Source organism: Eublepharis macularius, chromosome 1, assembly GCF_028583425.1.
Source record: "Eublepharis macularius isolate TG4126 chromosome 1, MPM_Emac_v1.0, whole genome shotgun sequence".
In the NCBI taxonomy this organism is placed as follows: Eukaryota; Metazoa; Chordata; class Lepidosauria; order Squamata; family Eublepharidae; genus Eublepharis; species Eublepharis macularius.
This window is the reverse complement of record NC_072790.1, coordinates 233,289,495-233,313,791: the sequence shown is the minus strand read 5'-3', so window position 1 is coordinate 233,313,791 and position 24,297 is coordinate 233,289,495. Positions and strand designations below refer to the sequence as shown.

The following is a 24,297-nucleotide window of genomic DNA, read 5'->3' as shown; positions in this document are numbered from 1 at the left end:
CTTCACACTCCACCAGCACGGAAAAAGCTGAAAGAAGTGTCAGCAAGCTAGCGCTACAGGTTGTACAATGGGGGCAGGAACAGTTAAGCCATCTAGTTATCTTTGCAGTCAGGTTGGTCCATTCGAATAATAACAAAAAAGATATTGGTGGGATAATCCCTTCTTAGCGACCAAAAAACCCTACAAAATAGTTAGCAAAGCAATTGTTCCTACAGTTATGTGGGGTTTAAGTACCCTATTCAGATTCATCTCATTTGCCCATTCAGCAACAGCCAGCCCACCCTCTCACTTTGGGTGGATCCTTTACTCTTCTGATTAGTTCACATGATAATCCTTCACATCCCCACACTTTGTCCTGGGAAAGGGGTCTTCAGGTCTATCCTTGTAATAACTCCCCTACCCATTAACCACTCTTAGTTCAGGGTGTTCTGGTTATTTCTAAGAGGCATTTCAGAACAAGAGGATCCCTCCAAGACTGAAGTTTCCTGTTTCTAGCAATGCCAGAATTCTTCCAGGACACCCACAAGCAGGGCGTGAAGAAAAAAGCCCTCCTGCAGACTGCAGCTGTTATTCAGAGATAGCCTTGGAAGATGAAGGTACTGTTACTGATATCTAGTTCCAATCTTTATTTTTAGAATTTCCCCCTCTATTTTATGACAAATCACTGCTTGAGTGTTCTGCTGCTTTTGTTTAGGATGACGTGCATTTTTAATGATGGTATTCTTGGACTGGATCCAGATTAAATTTTTGAAAGGCAGAATTGAACTTTCCTGCCTCTCCCCTCCAACTGCACTTCACAAAATGTCATCCTTCTAGTACAGGGAACTCTGAGGAATGAACTGCAGGGTCTGCAGTGGGATGGGGAGATTGGTAGTTGTCAATCTAGTCCAGAACCAACACCTTGTGACTGCCTATGTTTTGTTTTGTTTTTAAAGGGAGAATTAGAAAGATACTCAACGCTGTAATTTATCGCAGGCCTACCCCACAGGTCACTGTGGAAATACACATATACTCAGGCTGTACATGCAAACTTCTTTGGGTTAGTACAGTGTATTGTGGAAATTCACAAGCATAAGCACAATTTCAACAGGAAAGAAGAGACCTTAAGAATGAATAGAGCATGGTTTCCAGTCCTGAAAAACTCCAGGCTAACAAATCACTCTATACCCAACAATAGCCCTGCAGAGAAGATTAGCACATCAAGCACCAATCCATATGCAAAAGAACCTCCTCAGGATACAGTGAAGCCTCCCTCCATTAGCATTCCACACCCTGGGAAACTCTTACAGGATGACTCAGCCCAACCCCACCCCTCCTGAGTAGATATAAATGACCTACCAACATCTTTTCCACACTGACACTGAGAGATCTCTGTCTTTTGGTGCTACACCGCTGAAGATGCCAGCCACAGCTGCTGGCGAAACGTCAGGAACTACAATGCCAAGAACATGGCTATACAGCCCGGAAAATCCGCAACAACCATCTTCTTTGGGTTAGTTTGGGGCTAGATAAGAATGTGTAGATGACAGGGGAAGGCAATGGCAAACCACCCCGTAAAAAGTCTGCCAAGAAAATGTTGTGATGCGACATCCCCCTATAGGTCAGTAATTACTCGGTGCTTGCACAGGGGACTACCTTTACCTTTACCTAGATAAGAATGACTTTTGACTATGGGTGTCTTGTGCAGTTCCTAACCCTTCCCCTCAGAATAATTTATTAGCAAAGAGCACCTTTGCTGACTTACTTATCCCTAGTCTTCTTCTAGGGGGCTGTGCGCATGCCTGGAGAGTGCAGTTTTGCTATTGGCTTCACAGTTCACGTTTTATTATGGGTTGAATTGTACAAGGGGAAAGCTGGGTCCTTCTAATGTCACAAGGCCTCTCTCGATACCAGACTTGGCAGGACACATTTAGTCTGGATCCAAGCCAGACATCAACTTAAAGAGGTCTTTGTTTTTGGAGGTATTTTCTGGCTCTTGTTGAATTGCACTGTGCTTGAATTTCACACTTGTTGATCCTCTGCTCTTTGGGTTGGACTTCAGAAATGGTTTTAAAGTGTTGCTTTTCCTTTTTTTGGTGTTAAAGGTATGCTCTTGGGAAATACAACTTCAAAGTATTATCAGTAACAGACGTCTCTATTTTCTTGGAAATTTCTATAAAGACCATCAACAATCGGACCATTTAACTATTTTAGCCCACTTTTTAGCCTGGCCCTAGAAGGCCACTGACAACCAGGATCCATCTGAGGCCCAACATTCAACTCCTCCTGGAGTTCATTGCCTTGGGTCCAGCCAGCAGTGTTGACCGCATGCCTAGGCTATCCCACTGCTCCCACTACAGGCCCTATCTGAGGGCTGCAAAGGGTAGCTCTGTGTTGAAGCAAAATCAAAGTCCAGTGGCATCTTAAAAGACTAAACAGCATTTATTACAATATGATGACTCTCAAAAGTTCATATTGAAATAGTGGTTAAGTGCTTGGGTTGTGAATTAGCACTCTGCTCGTTCGAATCCTGCTACTACCATGAGCTCAGGAGGTGGACTTGGGTAAGGCACTCATCTCAGTCCCAGCTCCCCAGTGTATTGTGGAAATAATAAACAACAGTGACTTTGTTCATTGCTGTGAGTGGGGCAGTAATCCGTCCAGAAGAGCAGTGCATTTTTATTTATTTATAGTCCACTTTTCTCACTGAGACTCAAGACGGATTACATAGTGTGAGATTAGTACAATCAGTACATTTCCATACAGTGTCAAGGACATTTCCATAAACAATGCCATAGAGTAAATAGATACACATTTATGCAGTTATTATAAGTGCAGTTGTTATTATTAAATGTTGCTAGGCCACCGGACTTTTATTTTATTCAGGTCTGAGGGGACATTTGGTCCCACTTCGTTTGGGGCGATTTGAGCAGCCCAACCCAACACTGGCTGCCTCCCATCCTTCTTCTGGCAATTTGAAGCGGGGAAGGGGGGCGGGGTTCAGCTGGAGTTGGATCCAAGTATCCCTGGAAAATAGTTTCAGGTAGGTACCCCCGTGTTGGTCTGCAGTAAAACAGCAGGATTCGAATCTAATAGCACCTTAGAGACCAAAAAGGTTTTTCAGCATGTAAGCTTTTGAGAATCAAAACTCCTTTCTTCAGGTACCCTTGAGGGGTTATGGGCTATCGTTTCCTAGGGCACATTTCTGGCAATTTTATTTTACCTTATCGATCTGCTTTTTTAAAAAGTCAACTTGATTCCTTGTTGGACAGCTGACACAAGAGAAAGCAACAAGAAAATAAAAGGAAGAGGAGGAAAATACCAGCCTGGAGGTATGACTACAGAAAGGATCTCATTTATTACAAAAGGTATGAATATGCTAACTCACGATGCTCTTCCCTTTTTGCCATTTCTCCCTGATTACAGGAGGGGAAACGTCTGGACATCAGCAGTGAATCTAAAGTGTTAACGGAACCATAGGGCATCATGGGAAAGGAGGCGGGAGTATGCAGATCACCAACCAATGTCTATCCCAGTCCTGGCCATCAGAATCATGAAACTGACAAAGCAAAGGGAATCTGCAAATTATGACATCAGGCTGTCTGACAGGAGGCTGATTATCTGAAAGGTAGAAGGAGTAGCAATTTCAGAACGTCATGGGCAGTCGTGTGCCCCCAGCTGTCCTTCCTGTGGGGTTGGGCACCTCAGGCTGTTTCGTTGCTCTCAGAGCCCTCAAGAACATCAGGATGATACAAAACGCTAGTTTTCAGAAAATTTCTTTATCGCTTCTCGGCCTTTTGGCTAAGATCAAGTGTAGTATCTGTTCTTATCAGTTTAATATCTGATACGTCCTCTATCTGAGGACTATATATTAAATGGATTTTTGGAACTGGGAGATGGAATAGGGGCTTGCTCCGTCCACTCCACGCATCGACCTGGTATTGCAGTACCTCCAGGAACGGTGCACCTCCCCCTGGGGAGAATATCACTGGTTGAAAAACAGATTGGAAATCTTTCTATCTTTCTCAACTGCACCTCAAAGCTGAGTGGACTTTTGCTTCAGGGCCACTTTCATATACCATTCCACTCCTGCCCTTCACTCTCACACATCTTTCACGTTTCATGCCACTGGTCCCACACCCAGAACATTTCACTTGTTTAAAACAGCACCTTAAATTAAGAAAAAGACAAAGAACTTGATGGTTCAGCTCTTCAGCAAGTAGCCACTTTCCAAGAAGCTGTCTTGAAGAATGTAACCTTACACAGCCTGCATAATATTAGTAAGGATTTTTTTTCACCTTTTCTGAAAAAATACCCCAAAAGCGGAGACACACATTACCATTGAAAATGTTGAGGTCCCCAGAGTAGGTATCTTTGGAAGAAGATGCCAGAAGATGAGCAGACCTGTACCAGGAGTAGTCCTTTAAGTTAGATAATATCCCAGGTCCATATAGCAGCCAGCCAGGTGTTTCTGAAGAGACAAGGAAGTGGTGGTTCACTAGTCCTGGTTTAGAAGGCGAGTGAAGGAATACCGCCTGCCTAGAGGTTTGGGATCGAGTGAGAGAGCTCCCAAGCAAGCTTGGAAAGGAAAACATGAGACTGGACCAAAGGTGATCTACTAACTTTTAACACGTTCTGTCATTTCTCACCAATTTATGGTTTTTGTTTTTCAAGTTGGATATAACACCACTTTCTGGGTAATTAGAAAATATGAATATTTAATTAAGCATTAAGCCAATCATAGTTTATCTATGCTATCACGTGAAAAAGATCTTAGAGTTTTGCATAAGATAATCTATAAAAAATGCCAACTCAGATTGTATGTCAGAGTTTTGATTGGAAGAAATCTCATGAGGACCTAGGTGAGAATCTTACCTTTGTACTGTATGCTATGGGAATCTTAATGCATTTCATAGAAACTTTGATTGTTTAAAACTTGGACTTAATTAGGAAATGTTAGCAGACATAATTCTTATTGCTTTTCTGTATCTTTGTAGGATTTATATAAATAATCATTTTTTGATCAGTGGAAGCTGGGTTCAGGTAGCTGGCTCAAGGTTGACTCAGTCTTCCATCCTTCCGAGATCGGTAAAATGAGTACCCAGTTTCCTGGGGGTAAAGTGTAGATGACTGGGGAAGGCAATGGCAAACCACCCCGTAACCAAATAGTCTGCCCAGAAAACATTGTGATGCGACGTCCCCCCATGGGTCGGTAATGACTCAGTGCTTGCCCAGGGGACTACCTTTACCCTTGCTTCTTTAAAAGCCTAGAGTGTATTTCAATAAAAAGAAATAAACCCTAGAAGGATTCTGTGTGTCTTGATAGGGAAAAGTTTTGAAAGAACCCTATAAAAAATTTTGTACTGATAAGCAGCACTGCTAAAAAAGCAAGTTCTGTTTTGCAGGCCTTAACTAATTGCTGAAAACTGTCCAAGAGTAGAGATAAATCTTTAGTTTGAGATAATAAAAGCCTTAGTAAGACAAGGATAAGAATCTGTTACACAAACAGAAGATGCCTCTTTACACAGCGTATCAATCAGTTACGTAATTCACAACTTGATTAGCACAGATGGGATTATCCAAAGAAATAAAAAGATACGGCAAGTTTATGGAGAGGTTCATCCAGCCATGATAAATTAATGGAACTCCCTTGTAAAGAATCAGTATACTTGTGAATACTGGAATGCTAGGAACAAACAATAGGGAATGGCCATCACCGTCAAACCATGTTTGTGAGTTTCTCCAGTAGCTCATGCACTGGCAAGATCCTCCGTGTTTTTTAGCTACGGAAATCTGACCAGTAGGAAGCACCTCTAATGGTCATATGGTGATATTAAGAAGATTCCCCCGTTCAGAAGGATGGGATTATACACAGCCCAAAGGACTAGGAACCTCCTAGCTCTTAAGTTTCAACATTCGCCCCTTTTATTCTCAGCAGCAGTATAAGGGGAAAAAATGCCATGTACAAATCAGTCCCCATTCAAATGCAACACATTAAAACGCAACACAAACGCCTTCTCCTTTGCGCGTGTCGTCTCTGTTGGTGGGTTCAGGCCTCTCTAGCCAGGTGCTGCTCCACCGCTCGGGGCAAGAACCCTTGCAAGAAGTGGAAGAACTCTTGGAAGGCGGCTGCCTGCTCAGGAGCCGGTTCAAAGCACAAGCTGATGCGCATATCTTGCTTGACAAAAGCATCGGCCCTCACTCGGGCACAAACGGAGAAGTGGAACAAAGGGTCCGCAGGCTTGCCCCCCCCTTCCTGCTGGGAAATGGCCTCAGAAACTTTGGCCTCCAGTTCCAGAGACCCAGCTGCCTGCTGTTGGTCAGGTTGTGGCCCGCGGAGCTGTCGCCTGACCCGGCGGCGTCCCAGCCACACCTTGTGCCAGGTGGCACAGTCCCAAGTCATGCTTTCCCCCTCTGGGACTAACGTATCTGTTCGTGGCCTCTTAGAGGAAGGTGACGATGAATCTGCTTCCTCTTCATCCAGAGAGCGCTTGCACCCTGCCGACAATGGCCCGGCTTTTGCTTCTGTCTGCTGTTCTCCTTGCTTACCTTCAGGGACTGCTTGTCGTTCCTCCTCTGACCCCTGTTGTGCCTCTAAGCAACTACATTTGAGCACATCCTGCAAGATAAAAGCAATGCCTGCACAGACTTTTTGGAAGCAGCGCAGTTGGAAATCCCTGGCTTGGCACAGCAGCTCGTGGGTCTCGGCAGGCAACACCGCCAGAGTCAGGGGGAGGTTGATGACAAACTCGGCAGCTACTGGGACCTCGGCCTCAGCAGTGCCTGGCTGGAAGAGGCGCACCAAGCCCCAGATCTTGCCTTTGCTGGATTTGCGCTGGTACTGTAGGCTGCGGCAGTATTTGGAGGCTGCCTGGCAGCACCGCTGGAATCGCAGTGCCGTCTTCTCATTGACGTTGGCAGCCACATTGTGGCTCAGCTCAAAGGGGTCCTGTAGGTTGAAGGGCCCCAGCTTGAGTTTGCTGCCCACTTCAGACTGCAAGACGCTGGGCAGAGGCAGCGGCTGGCCCTCCTGGAGCGAAATCAGACACCCTGGGAAGTCATAGTCCCCAAAGATACGGAAGAAGTCTGCCAGTAAGGCACCTAGAAAGAGAGGCAGATGAGCAAATAGCCTCTGAGTCAAAGGTCACAGAAAGGCAATGCAGACGGAATGTGGGAAAATTTATATGCCTGCCTTTCCCCAGAGCATCTCAGGAACTACTCTGGAAGAAAGGTGGGCATGGATATGTATATTTAATATATTTTAAATATATATATGCCCACTGTTCTCCCAAGGCAGGTCCTGAGAAGCTCAGAGGCGGACAGGTGTATGTTTTAAATAAATATGTGTGCGCACGTGCATAAATGCACACCTACCAGTCACTTCAGTGCTTCCATCACACCCATATAATCTTATTGTTTCAAATCAGAGTCCCACAAGAGTTTGCGTCTAAGAGAAAGATAAGAAAGCACTACCTGGGCTGCTGCTTAAGAATTTCTGGTTGGTTGTATTTATTTATTTATTTAGCGTCATGCTATGGCCATGGATGGGTAGGACTTGGAAGCACAAGCTTCACAGATTTCTCAGCCATAGGGACTTGCACCCAGTATCAATTCTGCACCTGGATTTGTGAAATCACAGAACCCTGGAGGATCGCTGCCAGGGCTTGCTCAAAAGGAGGCCTCCTGGCCTCTGTGGTACACCGTTGTCTAAGGAGTGTGTACTGATCTTGGGAGTGTGCCTCTTGCAAAGAGAAGATGCATGAATTGACTGGGAAAAGGAAATACCCCCAGGCCTCAACGACACAGAGGATAGGGAAGGCCTGTGCAATCTGGTTTCCACTTCTTTGGAGCAACTCACAGAGGTTCTCCTTGTTACCACTGGGCTCCAGCTGGGTTGAATCTTTGGGGAAGCTGCAGTCCCAACCCTCCACCACAGTCTGCTCCTCATCCTCTGCAGGGAAAGGAAAAGAGAAAAATGGGGACGAGAGTAATCCCAGAGGCCCAAGGAAGAATGGCAGGACCCCAGCGGTGCTTACCTGACAGTTCCTTCAAGCGGGCAACTGTGGGCAGGACTGGCGGGCTGCGCGTTTGCAGGAAAAAGAGCACCAACAGGGTCAGAGCATAGTTATTGAGGAGGGGGCCACCACCAAATGGGTTTCCTATGGAAAAGAGGAGGTTGTTGACAGAAGGAAGCCTCTTTCCCCAAGCACCCACCCCCAAATATCCCATTGTCTTGGGCCTATCCCTGCAGAGTCTTCATTATGTTGATATCGGAATGTACTCCGGTCTTGTCCTTCTATGAGCTATCTAATTCTATCCTTACAAAACTCCCACCAAAACCCCGAGAGAGAGGTCCTGGTCTTGTGGTATTAGCACACGTAGAAGAACCTCAGTTCAAGCCCCAGCACTCTGTTAGAAAAAAATCAAGGTTGGGAAAGACCTATACCCAGAGCCTAGAAAGCAGCCTCAGGCTTATTGGACCAACATGGCTAGTATAAGACAGATTCTCAAAGAGAAGCTGCAGCTCAGCAGCAGAAAACATACTTTGCAGGTCGTATTGTTTGTCCTTCCGGCTCCATTGCACTTGGTTCTCCTGCTCCCTCAAACAACTCCACCCCTTCTCCCACGCTGCCCTTTATTCCTAAAGCCATTTCTCAGGACGCCAGAGGGATGACACTTCTCTCTCACTTCCTTCAAATCCCCCATCTTTTTCCATGAAACCCCCTGGCATGACCCCTTCCCAACAGGAATGAACAAAGATTCTTCCCAAGTCCATTGCCCTTCCATCTCTTGCCCTTCCCTTTATTGATTTAATTATGGTAAACTTTTGGGGGCAGGGTTCTGTTGTCTCCTGTAAAGCACAGTGCACGTGGAACGCATAATGTAAGGATTAAGATTCATCATCTAAACAAAAAGATCTTGAGTAGTAGAAATAAGAAGCGTCTCTGCTTGAGATCCAGAAGAGCCACTGCCAATCCGAGTAGACTACATAGGACTAACAGGAACCAGAGATCTGACTCAGTCTAAAGCTGCTTCATATAATTCCCTTGCCTGAGCTTATCCAGCCAAGGCTCACGATTCAAGTTATGACTGCACTCTTGTGTACCTCCCATTCACTTCAACAGAAGCTATAATAATATAATAATAACATTTGATTTATATACCGCCCTTCAGGACAATTTAATGCCCAGTGGTTTACAAAGTATGTCATTATTATCCCCACAACAAAACACCCCGTGAGGTGGGTGGGGCTGAGAGAGCGCCTGGAAGCTGTGACTGACCGAAGGTCACTCAGCTGGCTTCAAGTGGAGGAGTGGGGAATCAAGCCCAGTTCTCCAGATGAGAGTCCCGCGCTCTTAACCACTACACCAAATTGGCTAAAGCAGGAGACCTTCCCAGAGAATGGTGCTCTATGCTAGCATGCACAAGGGATATTGTTTGGATTTTCTGCCTGGGGGTTCCAGATCTAGTAGACCAGGCCCCTGCTCCTCCACTTTACCTGCCAGTGCCTGTTGCTTTGCCCAGTGACGCACGACATAAACCAACGGCCTCACCCGCTCATCTATCTCAGTGCAAAGCTGCAGGAAGCGTGTATTGCGGAGCGCCAACCTGCCATGGTGACAAACCAGCGAGAAGTCAGAGCATTCCTTGGCACACCCATATGTTTTGCTCTTTCATTTTTCCCCCCTGAAAGCCTCTTGCATCAGTAGAAGTGTTTTTATGCTGGGAAAAGTGCTGTGAGAACACATCTGCAGAATAGAACCCAGGGACTGGCAAATTATCTTAACCAATAAGAAGTCCAGTCTGGCATGGGAGAAACTGGACCTGGAAAATGGGTGTGAAGGGGAAGAGAACTGTCAACCCACCACATATGTAAAGCCCCAGTGTCAACACTGCTAAAGTAATCCAAACGCACACCATACTTGTTATCAATGGAGATGTCCCCACGCAGACCGGAGTCCTTGTGACAGAATTTGACAACTGGACGACGGGCATTTGGCACAACCTGGACGTGATGGACACCTGGGACGCACTTGCGTAGCACGGTGGCAACCAACTCAAGCACCTCAGGTACTGTAGCTGAGGCTAGGTCGATATCACTCAAGATCGAATCCTCTGAATGTGAGTCTGGCTCATCTTCAGCCTGAAATGGGAGGGGAGGGAATACATTTGGAACAGATGAAGCTGCTTTAGATCACTGGTCCATCTAGCGCAACATTTATTTCTTTATTTTATTCCCTGCCTTTCTGCCCTCATCCGGACCACCAAAGCAGCTAACAAACTAAGACACAATAAAAACACATTGTAAAAACCATTAAAACCAAACTAAAACACATCATTAAAACAATTAAAACCAAGCTAAAATACTCATGCATAAAACATAATTAAACCATAGGGCAGGAAGGAGGGAACACAGAGAGAACGTCAGATGACACAAAAATGGCCTTCACTAACATTTTTGGTGCCATGACCAAGAAGGCGCTGTCCTAGGCTGCTACCTGCCTAATCTGAGAAGGCAGGGGTGCAACCAGAGCAGGGCCTCAGAAGATGACTGTAGTGATCAGGTAGGTTCTCAATGGAGTAGGCAGTCCCGAGCATTTAAAAGTCAACATCAACACTTTGAATTGTGCCCGGTAATAGAGACAGTGCAGATGGGCCAAGACTGGAATGATATGGTTTCCATGACCCACTTCAGCCAACATCCTGGCTGCAGCATTCCACACCAGTTGCAGTTTCTGAAACTGTTCAAGTGCAGCCCCATGTAGAGCGCATCGCAGTAATCTAATCTAGATGAAACCAGGGCATGTACCATAGTGGCCAGATTTCTGCCGAGGAAAGGTCGAAGCTGGTTAACCAGTTGAAGATGGTAAAAAGCATTCCTGGCCACAGCTGTCACTTGCTTACACAAAAGGAGGCCTGGGTCCAAGAACACCCCCCTCCCCCATTCTATGGTCCTCTTCCTTCAAGCCCCATTCAACCCCACTCAAAACAGGCGACACCCTAAATCCATCTAGTTAGGATTAAGGTTGTTTATTAGCATGTGTCCACTCTCGCACAGCCTCCAGACACTGGTACAGGGATCCTACAGCCTCCCTGGGATTGGCCAGAAACACAAGGAAGAGCTGAGCGTCATCTGCATAGTAGTGACAACCCAGCCCTAATTTCTAGGTGTCATCAACTAGTGGTTTCATATAGATGTTAAAGAGCACAGGTGACAAGATGGAACCTTGGGGGACTCCAAGGGTCTGAATAGCAGTCCTCCAGTACCATGATCTGAAACCTTCCCTCCATTTAGAACTGGAACCACAGCAAAACAGTGCCTCCCAGCCCAACAGTATCTATTCTGAATGGCAGGAGTGCTCCAAGACCTCAGGCAGAAGTTTCCCCACCCCCCACCCATAACTCTGCAGCCTTGTTCACAAGTTCCAGTGAATGCGTGTACTGTCTGCACGTGCATTTCCAGCCCACATCTCCTGCCTGCTCTCTCACCGGGGGCCCAGGAGCACTCTTTGCAGATGCTTGGAATTTTTTTGTCTTCTCAAGTTCCAGGAACAAATCCAGGTCGCATCCGGAGACGTCGAAGCCATTCACTGAGGAGCCGAAGGGGAGAATGGCGGAGCCTGCATGGAAGGACACAGGAGAAATAAGTGTCATGGGAAGGTAATCCATGGTCAAGAACGAGAAGGAAACAGGTGATGAGCGAGGAAACGGGTCAAGAGCGAGAAGGAACTCACCAGGGAAAAACTCTAAGAACACCTCCTGGAAGAGAGTAACTAGTAAATCCCGAAGGCGCCGTTCACCTTCTGAAAATTCAAAGAGCTGCACCATCCGGGTCATCTGGGCATCCACCTAGGGGGCGGGGGGGGGTGGGGGCGGGAAACCCCTCAGTTCAATCATTTTAAGTGGCTGGCAATCCCATCTGTCAGCCATACTCAGGTTGGTTGAACATGTGAAGCTGCCTGACTCGGAGTCTGGACCTGGATCTATCGAGGTCCGGACTGTATACTCAGACCAGCAGCAGCTCTCCAGGATCTCAGGTGAGGGTCTTTCACGTCCCTTACTCCCTGATGCGTTTCACTGGAGATGCTGGGGACTGAACTTGGGAGCTTCTGCGAGCCAAGCAGATGCTCTGCCACTGAGCCACCGCCCCTCCCCACTGGTTCTCCTACATGGTTTTTAGAAATACGTAAAAGGACCAAACCAGAATTCACTCACATCATCAGCTTGGCACAATTCTTGCGCCAACTTCTCAGGACTCAGCTGCTCTCGCTTGGCTGACCCCTGCTTCCTGGGTGGGGTGTATTTGAAATCTTTCTTCTCCCGAGGCTTGACACGCAGTTTCTGACCTCCCAGGCTGTGCTGGGGCTGTGCCAACACCTTCTCGAGCACCTCCCGGTCTTGCAACTCCACAATGGCATAGACACCCTGGAGATCCAAGAAACAAAAGCAAGGAGGAAAGAACCAGCTTTTGGACCGCACCACCCGACCCTCTTCCTGCCCTAGCCAATCAGAGGTGGAAGGAAAATAAACGGCATTTATGAACGGGGGATACTTGCTCAGTTGTGCACAGGGCTAGTGACTTGAAAATGTGATGGACAGAGCAGGTGAAACAGGTTGTTTAAAGACGGTTTTTTGATTAATTCCTGGAGGGTCAGATTTCCAAATCCTTTCTCTCCTCTTGCAATTCCTCATGGGATCCTAAGCCTTTTTGATGAAGTTGATTCAAGTCTACATAGATTTCTGATAGAACTCTGTTATACTATATGACCGTTGCAGCAAGAATTTTGTATGCACAATACTGGAAACAAGAAGATATACCAGAAGTTGAGGAGTGGATCCAAAAGCTGTTGTACATGGCAGAAATGGACAAATTGACAAGGAAATTGAGAGAGCAGAATCCAAATGAATTTTTAACTGATTGGAAGAAGCTTAAGGACTATGTGGAAAATAAATGGGATGTGAGAGGACAACTGTAGACTTTAAATAACTACTAAGTGAGATGAGCTATGAGAAAGAACATCGACTTTACCTATGATAAATAGGGACTATAGAGTAACTAGAGATAAGGACAAGAAATTAAGGGGTTTTAGTGCTGTTGGAAGTCAAAAAGGGAAAGGGGAGAGGGGGAAGGGATGGGGGAGCATATACTTTAATTATAAGGGTAAATGACTACGTATTGTGTATTGTGTTGTATGTTAACCCATTCAATAAAATCTTTTTTAAAAAAGTCTATATAGATTTCTCCGGAAATGTTATGCATTTTTATCTGGTGAAAATCTTTCACGACCAGTCTATTTCCTCTAAGCTTTTGTTTTGTTTCATGGTGGCAGTAGGTGAGGAACAGCGCAATCCTAAACAGGTCTACGAATCCAACTCAGATCCATTCAACTTAGTGGACTTTAAAATGTTTTATTCTGCTTAGGACTGCACTGAAAAGGTCACATCTGGAACTCAAAACAAATTGGGGGTAGATTTCAGCTTTTAACAGGGAAAGCGACTGTTGTTATCAGACCATCACAATGGAAAAATTCAGTCGTGGTAGCATTTGTCTGTTTGTAGATGGAGCTCACCCTAAGCCTTAGCAGGCTTCCAATTTAAGTATGTCCACCTCCTTCCCATCTCCCAAAGCTGTAGCTTATTAACGGGTATATGTCAATTCACCTTATCCTTGTCCATCACCACGTTGACGACCTCCCCATAGGCCTCGAAGTAGTCACTCAGTTCTGAGGCTGGTGTCCCTTTGGGAAAGCCGCTGACAAAAACACTACGAAGCTCTTGGTCCTGGCGAATAGAGCGGAGGCTTTCCAGACGCTGGTGTTTCTTCCCACGGAGGTGGTCATCCAGGCTGGGTTCTGCAGTGTAAAACCAAGGTCTTTCAGCAAGCCACTACTTGGAACAGGAAACACAAGACCAAAAACTTTCCATACATTGTTTAAGGTCCACACCTGGAACACCTTGCAAAGTTTTGGGTACAGCAGTGCTGGGACAATATTAACAACTTGGAAAGGATGCGAAGGAGAATTAATGTGAGTGATGTTACTGCATGAGGACATTTTCACAATACCACTGCTTCATATGCATACTTTGAGGGAAGGAAATTAGCCCCAGACCAAGAAAAAGGCCATACATTCCTGCTTAGTGTAAGATTTAAGGCTTGTCTAGCTCAGCATTGTTTCCAGCCACTACAGATCTGAAGCCACAGGTTGCTCCCAAGCCACCAGATGAAAGCAATGGTTTTATCCCTGTAATATATCCTCAATGCTGGTATTTAGAAGTATACTGTCTCTGTACATGGAGGTTTCAGTCAGGTACTGCTGCTAATAGTGGTCAAGAGACTTACCCTCCTACACAAAATTATTATTTATTTAGTATGTTTTTATCCTGCCCTTTGTACAAGGAGCTCAGGGTGGCAAAGATTGGTCTCCATTTCACCCTCACAACAGCCCAGTGAGGTAAGTCAGGCTGAGAAAAAGTGACTGCCAAAAGATAACCCAGCAAACTTCCATGATAGCACAGGGATATATACCTGAGTCTCCCAGATCTTAGTCCAACACTTTAATCACTACTGGATGGCTTTTATACATTTAAAAAGTCATCTAAGCTGTAGACCATTTCATCTTGTGGTGGTGAGTTCCAAACATTAAATATGCACTGTGTGAAATATTTGCTTTTCTTTGTGCTGGACCAACTTCTTTCTATACTGGATCACGCTGTTTGTTTTCAATGGCTTCTTCAGCTCAAATAGCTTTTGTCTGGCCCCAAGCAGGTTTGGCACAGATAAACAGCAATAGGAGGAGATAGTGAAGATGAAGACTGATGAGGGGGCTGCTTAAGAAACTACTTTAAAGTTATGGATAGAAAACATGCTGGGAGTTGTCTGAGCTAGGATTTCTGCAGGGATCTTGTGTCTGTAAGACAGGAAACATTGAAAAGGTGAAGAGTTCTCTCTCATGGTCTCCTCATTGGTTTTTTATCTGGTTTTGTCATTAAATTGTATTTTAAATTTTGTATTCAAATGTGTTGTGAGCTGCCCTGAGCTTGCATGCAAGGAGGGCGGGATATAAATGTAATTAACTAAACTTTACCCTACTGAACTCTGTGACTGATAATTGTTAAAGGCACAAGACCCTTAAAACGGAAGGAAACATGGTATAACTGTATTTATTTTTGGTCCCCTTCGATCTTAAATCACTGTCCCTGTTTTGCCTTTGCAAAATAGTATGCGATTTATTAGCATGACCATTCCTCCAGGTTCATCTCCTTCCTTAAAACACCTAGAAGTTCTCTCTGCGCAAAAGGCTGGATGCGTTTTGCTGTCTCTTGCCCACACATCTATCTAGTATTCATCCTGCACACATGAACACTGAAGTGCCAGGAAATTTACAACCTGTCATTTCATTGTTCACGGTTGCTATTGCAAAGAATGCAGCCAGGAATGTGGTGAAGCGAACTGTCGTCTAGGAAAGCTTACTAGCGTTAAAAAAAAAATCCTTGTTATTCCTTAAGGCGCCGCAAAGTCCCTGTTTGTTGGAAACGGTGATCATGTTAAGATCACAACATACAGAACGTACATGCCTGCAGGACTCAGCCTAGGAAAAGCTAGGATAACAGAGACGAGAGTGCCTCTGAGAACATGCAGAGTCCCTTCCCTGTAAAAGGCTGCGATTTCCACTCAGGTTCAGCCCCGGATCTTTTTTCTCTTAAGTAAATCACAAGTAAAAACAAAGCTCCCCCCCTTCACCCCCCACTCACTGTTGGCCACCGTCACGTGACAGAGGCGACACCGAAAGCCCCCGCGGGGCAGAGATTCCAAATCGTCCAGCGTTGGTTCGGCCATTCCCGCCTCCTCCACCTCCATGTCCATGTCCGGGCATGGGTCCTACCACTAAAACTTTCCCCCTCATCCCTTTTGCTGAGTCGAATAGCGTTCCGCCGGCAAGCAACCGCTCTAGGCTTCCTAACCTCTACTGTTTCCGCCATAAAAGGCCCGGAGCCCCGCCTCTCGTGTCGCGTGACGGCAACTTCCTTTCCCATTATCTCCCCATAGAGGCGGGGGAGAAGGCGAGTATTTTATAGGTGAGTCAGGCTTCCGGTTGCCGTTTGAATGCCGCCACATGTTTGGCGGAAATGTATGTTTCCTCCCGCGCGTTCAATTCGGAACCAAAAGTCTAGTGAAAGTTTCGCCTGCTAGTGAAGGCATTCACCCTTCGGAGAGGGGGGCTTCGCAGGGATTCATACCACAATAGAGTTGCCAGTCTCCAGGTAGTGGCTGGAGATCTCCCGGAATTACAACTGGTCTCCAGGCCACAGAGATCAATTCACCTGGAGAAAATGGCTACTTTGAGGGGGTGGACTCTATGGAATTATGCCATGCCAAAGTCCTTTCCCTCCCCAAACCCCACTTTCTCCAGGTTTCACCTCCCAGATCTCCAGGAATTTCCCAACTTGGAGCTGGCAACCCTATACCACAACGAGGAGCGTTGATCTGGTGCGTAATCTTTGAGGGCCGCTTCCTCCTAGGCCTCAAACCTGCCCTCCCCCCCCCAGCTCCGTTGCTATAGTAACTTGGCCATACTGCGACAGGTGGCTAAAACATATGGGACACTTAACCCACACAACCACCTTGTCTGATATCACACAGGGTTCCCCCTCTCCCCCTTCCTCTCCCTCTCTGAGTCGGTTTATTTATTTTAAATATCATGTCCTAGCCCCACCCCACAATTAAGGGCCCTAAAACAGCTTCCATATAAAGTTAGTGATGCAACCAAAACCAGAATTGCAGAGAAAATTAAGTCTGCTTAAAAACGTACAATGCACCACCAAAATATGCATCCAACATTTAATATGGCACCTCAGACTAAAATGTTCAGGCTTCCAATTACTTTATACCCTTGCTTTCTTCCCAGTGGTGACCCAAACCAGCTTACATTGGTCTCCTCTTGTCCATATTATTCTTAAAACAGTGAGGTAAGCTAGTTCAAGGTCACTCAGCAAGCTTCTATGGCAGAGTGTTCATTTGAACAGAGGGCTCCCATATCCTACTCTGACAGGCTAACCTCTACAATGTAGAATTGCAAGCCCAGCCAGAATTTCATCATCTTGGTGCTGGGGATGATAACAACATGTACTGTAGTACAAAAGGAAAGTCTCTCCCACAGACTTAATGGTTACTACTTATGGTTAAGTCCTTCCTCTAAAGGAGCTCATAATCATGACATATATATGGGGTTTATTCCATACTCTTGCATTAGCAACAACTTTGTGTGAGGTAGATTAGGTTGAGAGAAAATGACTGGCCCAAGGTCACCTTTAGTGTAATGCAGATTGCATTGCCAGTGAGCGTCATGTACGGTTGCCAACTCCAGGTAGAGAAATTGCTAGATATTTTGGAGGTGCAGCTTGAAGAGGGCAGAGTTTTGGGAAGGGATAGACCTCAGCAGGGTGTTTGCCCTCCAAAGCAGCCATTTTATCCAGGGCAACTGATTTTTATGGCATGGGCCGATTCCAGACGGCCCTCTGCAATCCGAAACGTTGCGCGTTGTCACGCGTCATCGTGCGGAAAACGCGAAATATCGCGTTTTCTCACGCGAGTTTTGCGCGAGGTCGTGCAAAACTCGCGTGAGAAAATGCAATATTTCGTGTTTTCCGCGCGATGACACGCGACAACGCGCAACGTTTTGGATTGCAGAGGGCCGTCTGGAATCGGCCCTGGAGACCAGTTAAATAGAAAAGAGTCCAGTAGCACCTTTAAGACTAACCAACTTTACCGTAGCATAAGCTTTCGAGAATCACAGTTCTCTTCATCAGATGGACTCTTCTATTTTGCTACTACAGACTAACTCCTCTGGAGACCAGTTGTAATTGTAGGAGATCTCCAGCCGCTATGTGGAAGCTCAAACCCTAGCATCATGGTAGAGTAGGGACCTGAACACAAGTTTTTCTCTCCTTTTCCCCACTGCTCAACCCAGGGTTAATTTGATTTCTCTGCCACCCATTAAACTGGACTCAGACTGGATTTAAATGTGATGGTAGCAAAAACACTCACCTTTTGCTCAGCATCTCATTTAAATTGCAAAGCAGCTACATGGGATGCGTAGCCACTTTGCACAGACCGCAGGTGCAAAGTTTAAATCAAATAGGTCTTATTGAGCACACCATGTCTTCTGCAAACTTTTGGTTTCTACACATCAGGAACTTCTCTCCACCACAGTCAGCATAAGACACAGTGGCCACGAGTCACACTGGTGTATCTAGCTGTGCTGGCTGCCTTCACCAGACCTGCGGGTACAATAAACTAAAGAGCAATCCAGACGAGACAGGGGCTGTTGGTCAACCTGGGGATGAAAGTGTTAGCATGTTCTGCAACAGGTTGCACTCCGCCCTGACAGATGAAGTTTGCAGCTCAGGGCTGCTGTTATGTCTATGTCTACACATAGAGTCCCAGAACTAGTCTGTATTACGTAGCACTTTAGCCAGCTGGAGCAGTCGCTTGAGTATAAGTTTCATGATCTGTCCATGATTAACCGCCACCTCTGCACTGGACTATTGCAATATCCTTAACAGGAAGCGGGGTAGCTAATGTTCAAGACAGTTTAGAAGCTTCAAATACAGCAAAAGACCTTGTAATCTCTGTGTTGCTACTAGCTTTGGTATCGTATTGTTATTGTTGAAATAAATTTTTTAAAGAAAACAGCAAAAGAAAACAGCAAGACTGTTAGATGATCATGTTATTAGGAATCATATTTTGCCAGTTGAAGAATTCCCTTTTTGTATTGTCGAAGGCTTTCACGGCCGGAGAACGATGGTTGTTGTGGGTTTTCCGGGCTGTATTGCCGTGGTCTTGGCATTGTAGTTCCTGACGTTTCGCCAGCAGCTGTGGCTGGCATCTTCAGAGGTGTAGCACCAAAAGAGAGTCTTTTGGTGCTACACCTCTGAAGATGCCAGCCACAGCTGCTGGCGAAACGTCAGGAACTACAATGCCAAGATCATGGCAATACAGCCCGGAAAACCCACAACAACCATCAATTCCCTTTTTGCTGCTTTTTTAGTTTTTAATTTATTTCAGTTAATAAACATATACACAACACCCCCCCTCCCAAACATAACTACATCATAATCCAGGGCTCAAACATAACTACATAATATGATGTAGTTATGACGTTTCTGCTTCTGATGCAATTCAAAGGGCTAGTTATTTATTGTTACTTACTTTGTCCCCTATGGGGACCCGAAGCGGCTTTTATCATTTTCCTCTCCTCTATGTTACCCTCACAACAAACCTTTGAGTTAGGTTAGGCTGAGAGTGTATGACTGGCCTTTGTCACCCGCCCAGCAAGTTTTCATAGCAGAGGGGATTCAAACCCAGGGCTCCCAGATCCTAGTTTGACATGCTACCCACTACACCACACCAGCTCTTTATTTCTTTCAAAGCCCTTAACAAACTGGGATGAAGGTGCTTAAATGACTAGACTGCCCATCAATTAAGATCTCCTAGTCGGACATACATTGGGGGAACTGAACTTAGGAAGCTTTTGTTCAATTGATGCTATGAGGGAGCGTTGTGAAGGATGAGGAGCATCTGGTATCCCTCCTGCCCAGTTTTTGCATGCAGAAACAGCAGCCAGGTTTGGGGGGGGGGCTTTTCTCTAGCTCTGTGTGTCCTAGGAAAGACGTGGAGCCAGAAAAAAGCACCCCCCTGCCCATTCTGCTGGCAAAAGCAGGTTGGGAGGGATATTCCTTCTTAGCCTTCGCTGCACTGAGCAAAATAGTGCTTTTTCATTTGAGTTTCCCTGTTGTATGTCTGACTGCGAGTTCAGTTACACACCTATGACACTACACATGTTGGGTATAATGTGCTGGGTTACTCCTTCAGTAGGGGTTTCAAGCCTTAGTCTCCCAAGCCCTGGTCCAACAATCTAGACCCAAGTCCTAGTCCCTGTACTACACAGTTTCTAAGTATTATTGAGTGTCCTGACTGCAGGTTTTTCTTGTGAAGTCCACCCACAGGAGATTCAGTACCCCAGCAGACATCTTCCTACATCACCATCCCAGGGCCTGAATTTCCTGTTTGTGGGCTAGGATATGCTCCAGATGTTGTCACAACTTGCCTGGAAAGAACTCCTTCATGCCTGAGGCTTCCCCAGCCTCTAGGGCTCTCCGCTAAAAGCTGACGTGCTGGATGTGGGTGCGATGCTGGAACTTGTCCTGTTTTACTCCATCCCCTTGAGCACCGGCAACTGATCGCAGCAGTGTTAAACCCTGTTCTTCTGTGTTAGACTGTGTTAAATAAGAATGTAGCAGCCAGCAAACTGACTAGCGCCACAGACTGTGGTGTACTGGCAGCAGGCCTTGGGTAATGTTGGTATATTACAAGCAGTAGCCACACAGGGATTTTAATCTGTGAAGCCTGGGTGGGTCCAGGGGCATCTGTCTCCAGGAGAGGCTGTTCCTTCTTGAAATCACGGATCATTCAGGTTGTATAAAAGGAAGAATCGTCCTCCAATTGTCTCCTCTTTGGCAACGATTGTAGAGGCCTTGTGGGAACAGTAGCTAACAGCATCCCTCCAGAGACACCTTTTCTCAGTTACCATTGCTTCAACAATGTTTGTTTCTCTCTCCCTTCACCATAGGACATTCTGAGCACATTATTTTTTGAAAAGCAGGGGAATGGACCAAAGCAATTATAGTCTCGTCTACAGAAAAAAAAAATTGGTAGCCAGAATGCGACTTGCCTCTTTTCTTGCACTGATCAAGCATTTCTCCCTAGAACATTGGTGCACGGTGGAAGAGGAGAGGTGCCAACGGACACGTAATGGCTCTCTCTAAAGCCACACATTTTCACCCACCCTTGTGATTGTATATGTTTTACTTAATAATAGCCTTTCCCTTATGCTCAGCTATCAATATGCTGCAGAGAGAGCAGCTTAGTATTGTAGGGAGGGGGTCTCAGATGCCTCACTCATGAGTTAGGGACCATAGACTTCACCACTTCGTTGCCTTACGTACTATCTGTTGTCTTAAATATGTGCTCCTACAAGCAATTTGTGCTTCATGTTGTCTAATGTCAGTCCCAGAATTGCTTATGTTGTTTCAGCATTTCTCCAACTCTGTACTGGATTCTTGTTAATGCTATGTCTTTGTAAACGTGTGCTTATTTACCCTAGGGCATTGTTTATGGAAATGTCCTTGATACTGCCTGTACTAATCTCTCACTGTGTAATCCGCCTTGAGTTTCAATGAGAAAGGAGGGCTATAAATGACATAAATAAAAAAAATAAGACATTTGCTCAGATCCAGAGTAAGTTAGACCTAATACCATTGAAATAAATGGGATTCAGGTTTGTAATGCCTGCTTTACGTGGTTGATTTCAGCATGGATTCACGTACTTCTCGTTTTCCCCTTGACTGAGGCCAGAGTGCTGAACAAAGGAGCAATAAAGAAGCCCCAATTAATCTGCTACTAGCTTATTCAAGAAGTCTTCGGCCAGTTACTGTCGTGAATCTACATGAGATTATTGTGCGTGGAGAGGGAATCCTTCAACTTCCTCTGCTGACCAAAATGCTGCCCCCCAAATGCTACCCCTGGGGTAGAGGGGTCCCCCAAGAACAGCTGGGGGGGGTCAGAAGTCTGCAGCGAGGGGGGAATTGGAAAAAACTGCTGCTCGTCTGTCCATATAAATCCTTTGTGGGACCCAGCCTACTGCCTTTCACTGTCTGTCATCTGCACTGTAAGGATAACAGATCTATCATGTCGGGCTGTCCTAAGCTGATTTATGGAAGGCAGTTGGAATATTTAGCCATATTATTATACCGCACCTTTCTAAAAGCTGAAAGAAACAGCAGCACAAATGAGACGCCAGCATCAGAGGTCAAGTGCTTTGCTGGGTCCATCTAGCCTAATCGCCTGCTTCCAAGAGGGCCGCCAGCTGCATCCAAGATGCTGACATTGAAGGCCTGAAAGCCAAAGGCTGTTTTATCCCCAGGATCGGGTACTCAAAAGTACACTCTATGTGCATAACAAGGTTCTGTTGAACTGCCACGGTTAATAGCTGCTGACCAAAAAGCGCATGGAGGGCAGGTAAGGCCAATCTTTTAAGAAGGTGCATGGCGGATGGTGCCCCAGGGCAGCATAAAAACAAGGTCAAGCGACTCGTCTGATCGTTTGGAAAGCACTGCAATAAAACGAGTAGCAAAAGCAGCGACCGTAGAAGCTGCCAAGCCAGTTCCGTCCGTGGCATGGAGAAGAGACGTAAGGAAACAGCTTCTGGTGCTGCTCAAGAAGCCTCAACTCTCCACCGGAGAGCAGTCAATAAACTTGTTCTCTAGCACCAGGCAGGGGTACCAAAGGCCCACCTGCACTGCCTGTCTTGAGCTGGTAGCCCCCCGCAGTGGTTCAGCCCCCTGCCCTCTGCATTCTCGCTGTGGCCAAGGCATTGGGCACCCACATCAACAGAGTAATTTGGGAAGGTGCAGCTCCGACTTAGCGTCCCTTCCTCAAAAGGCACAAGGGTGCCCTGTAAAGCTACCAGTGCTCACTGCAGCTAAGGGGAGAGCCTTGCCTGGTGAATTCTGATCTGCTTTCAAGGGGTGGCTGACGTATATAAGTGCGAGTGTGTGGACTCGTTGCATTGACCATGTTTTTTTTTTAAAAAAAAACCAAAACCCAAAGCAACTGGGGATTCAGAAAGATTTGGAGCAGGCCCAGAGAATCGATTCCCTTTTCTCAAACAGGTTGCTTCTCTCTCATCAGCTAAGCTTCTCCAAGCTTGAGAAAGGGGTGGGCACCCATCATGCCCCCAAATTGGGAGGCCTACCCACGAGGTAGCTGCGAGCACCTGGTCTATTTTACACCAGAGGTTTCTTGCATGTCTACCTTCTTGCTCACATACATAAAAAGCCGTTCTTGGGAATTCAACCCCAAACCGGCTGGCCAATCTTGCATTCCCTTCAGTCCCCATTCATGTCTCACTGTCTCTCCCTTTTGGGGAAAAAAGCTTCTGAAATCAGCCCTTATAGGGAAGACCCAATTAGAGTCTGGTCAAGGGGAAGCGAGGGTCTCTCCTTTCCCCACACCAGTCAGCAAACTGCCTGATAAAGTACCCACCTTCTAGCACTACAGGGAGGTACTAGCTCCATTCGTTAAGGGCACCCTCCAGTGTAACTGATTGCCATTAAGTTTCCTATTAGGAAGCCCTCTTTCAATTGTTAAAAAAATACAACTCCTTAGATGAGTCAAGGCTGCAGCAACGGCTGCACTAAAGAAACTATAAAGCTCCTGCTGAGGCACAACACAAGGATGGGATGTATGTGGGGAGGTAATGGCAGGGTTCATAAAGATCCTTTGCAAGTGACGTGACTGGCTCCTCTCTCTGTAGTCCCAAAGCTCTTTTCACTCCCGCCCTAGGGACTGCTAGTATTGCGTGAAGGGAATGTGTGGCCTTTGCAGCTCAGAAAGCAACAGGCTGCGTGAGAATTGCTCGTCTGACATGGCTCCCTGTTCCGTTCACATCAGCTTTCCTGTGGCTTCCTCTCCCTTCTTCCCCACTGCATCCTAACCGTTTCAAATTGCATCCCAAACTCACTGTTTTCTATTTTCCCCACCCACAACGGCAGCTTGGCTCAAGATGCATTTTTGGAATGAGATGGGATGTAATCGGTCTCGTTTATTCCAGGTAGGGATAGCGCAGCACTGTAAGCCTCAACAAGGATTTGCCTGGACTAAGGCTTATTCCCCTCCCACCTGCTGCAGTGAGTTTGGTGACAAGGTAACTGAAATCGTCCTTGAGGCTACTGTTGCCATCTGAGCATAGACAAGGAGGCAAGAGGACTTTATACTACCTCCCCAAATGGAGGATCTGGACTTATGAACTGGGAGTACCTGCTGTAGAACTTGTGGATAAGATTCTGTACTGCTATATATTTTTAAGCTGTTTAATAAAGAACAATGTGGAAATTCAGAAAGGTTTAAGAGACCCCACCCTGCTAATTTCTAAGCAAAGGTGCTGTCAAGTCACAGCTGACTTTCTGGCAACCCAGACGGATTTTGGGACAAGAGATGGACAGAGGTGGTTTGCAGTCGCCTGCCTCTAGACAGCAACCCTTGACTTCCTTGGTGGTCGGTCTCCCATCCAACCGCAAACCAACTCTGCATAGCTTCCGAGATTGGACCAGATCAGGCTGGCCCTGGACCATCGAGGTCAGGGTCTGGGGCTTAGATGAACTGGAAGGTTTCCATGGATGGAAGGTATTTCCAACTGCAGAGCGTGGCTCCCCCACAGCTCAAGATGCTACTCCTGGGAAACAGAAGATCCCCAGAAA

General features: G+C 46.2%; 1 protein-coding gene and 1 non-coding gene across 2 annotated transcripts; one reads left to right on the top strand and one right to left on the bottom strand.

Moving 5' to 3' along the window:
- Positions 1-3,760: 3,760 nt before the first annotated feature.
- LOC129345802 (U2 spliceosomal RNA) lies at positions 3,761-3,951 on the top strand. The gene has a single exon (XR_008598618.1). It is a non-coding gene; the product is annotated as a U2 spliceosomal RNA (small nuclear RNA).
- Positions 3,952-5,881: 1,930 nt separating this feature from the next.
- TUT1 (terminal uridylyl transferase 1, U6 snRNA-specific) lies at positions 5,882-15,846 on the bottom strand. The gene is made up of 10 exons (XM_055001372.1): positions 15,733-15,846; positions 13,642-13,832; positions 12,196-12,405; positions 11,715-11,829; positions 11,470-11,600; positions 9,903-10,123; positions 9,479-9,588; positions 8,016-8,138; positions 7,838-7,930; positions 5,882-7,080 (listed from the first exon to the last, which is right to left on the bottom strand). The coding sequence occupies exons 1-10, from the start codon at positions 15,842-15,844 to the stop codon at positions 6,029-6,031; spliced, it is 2,358 nt and encodes a 785-aa protein (XP_054857347.1). The 5' UTR covers positions 15,845-15,846; the 3' UTR covers positions 5,882-6,028.
- Positions 15,847-24,297: the final 8,451 nt, after the last annotated feature.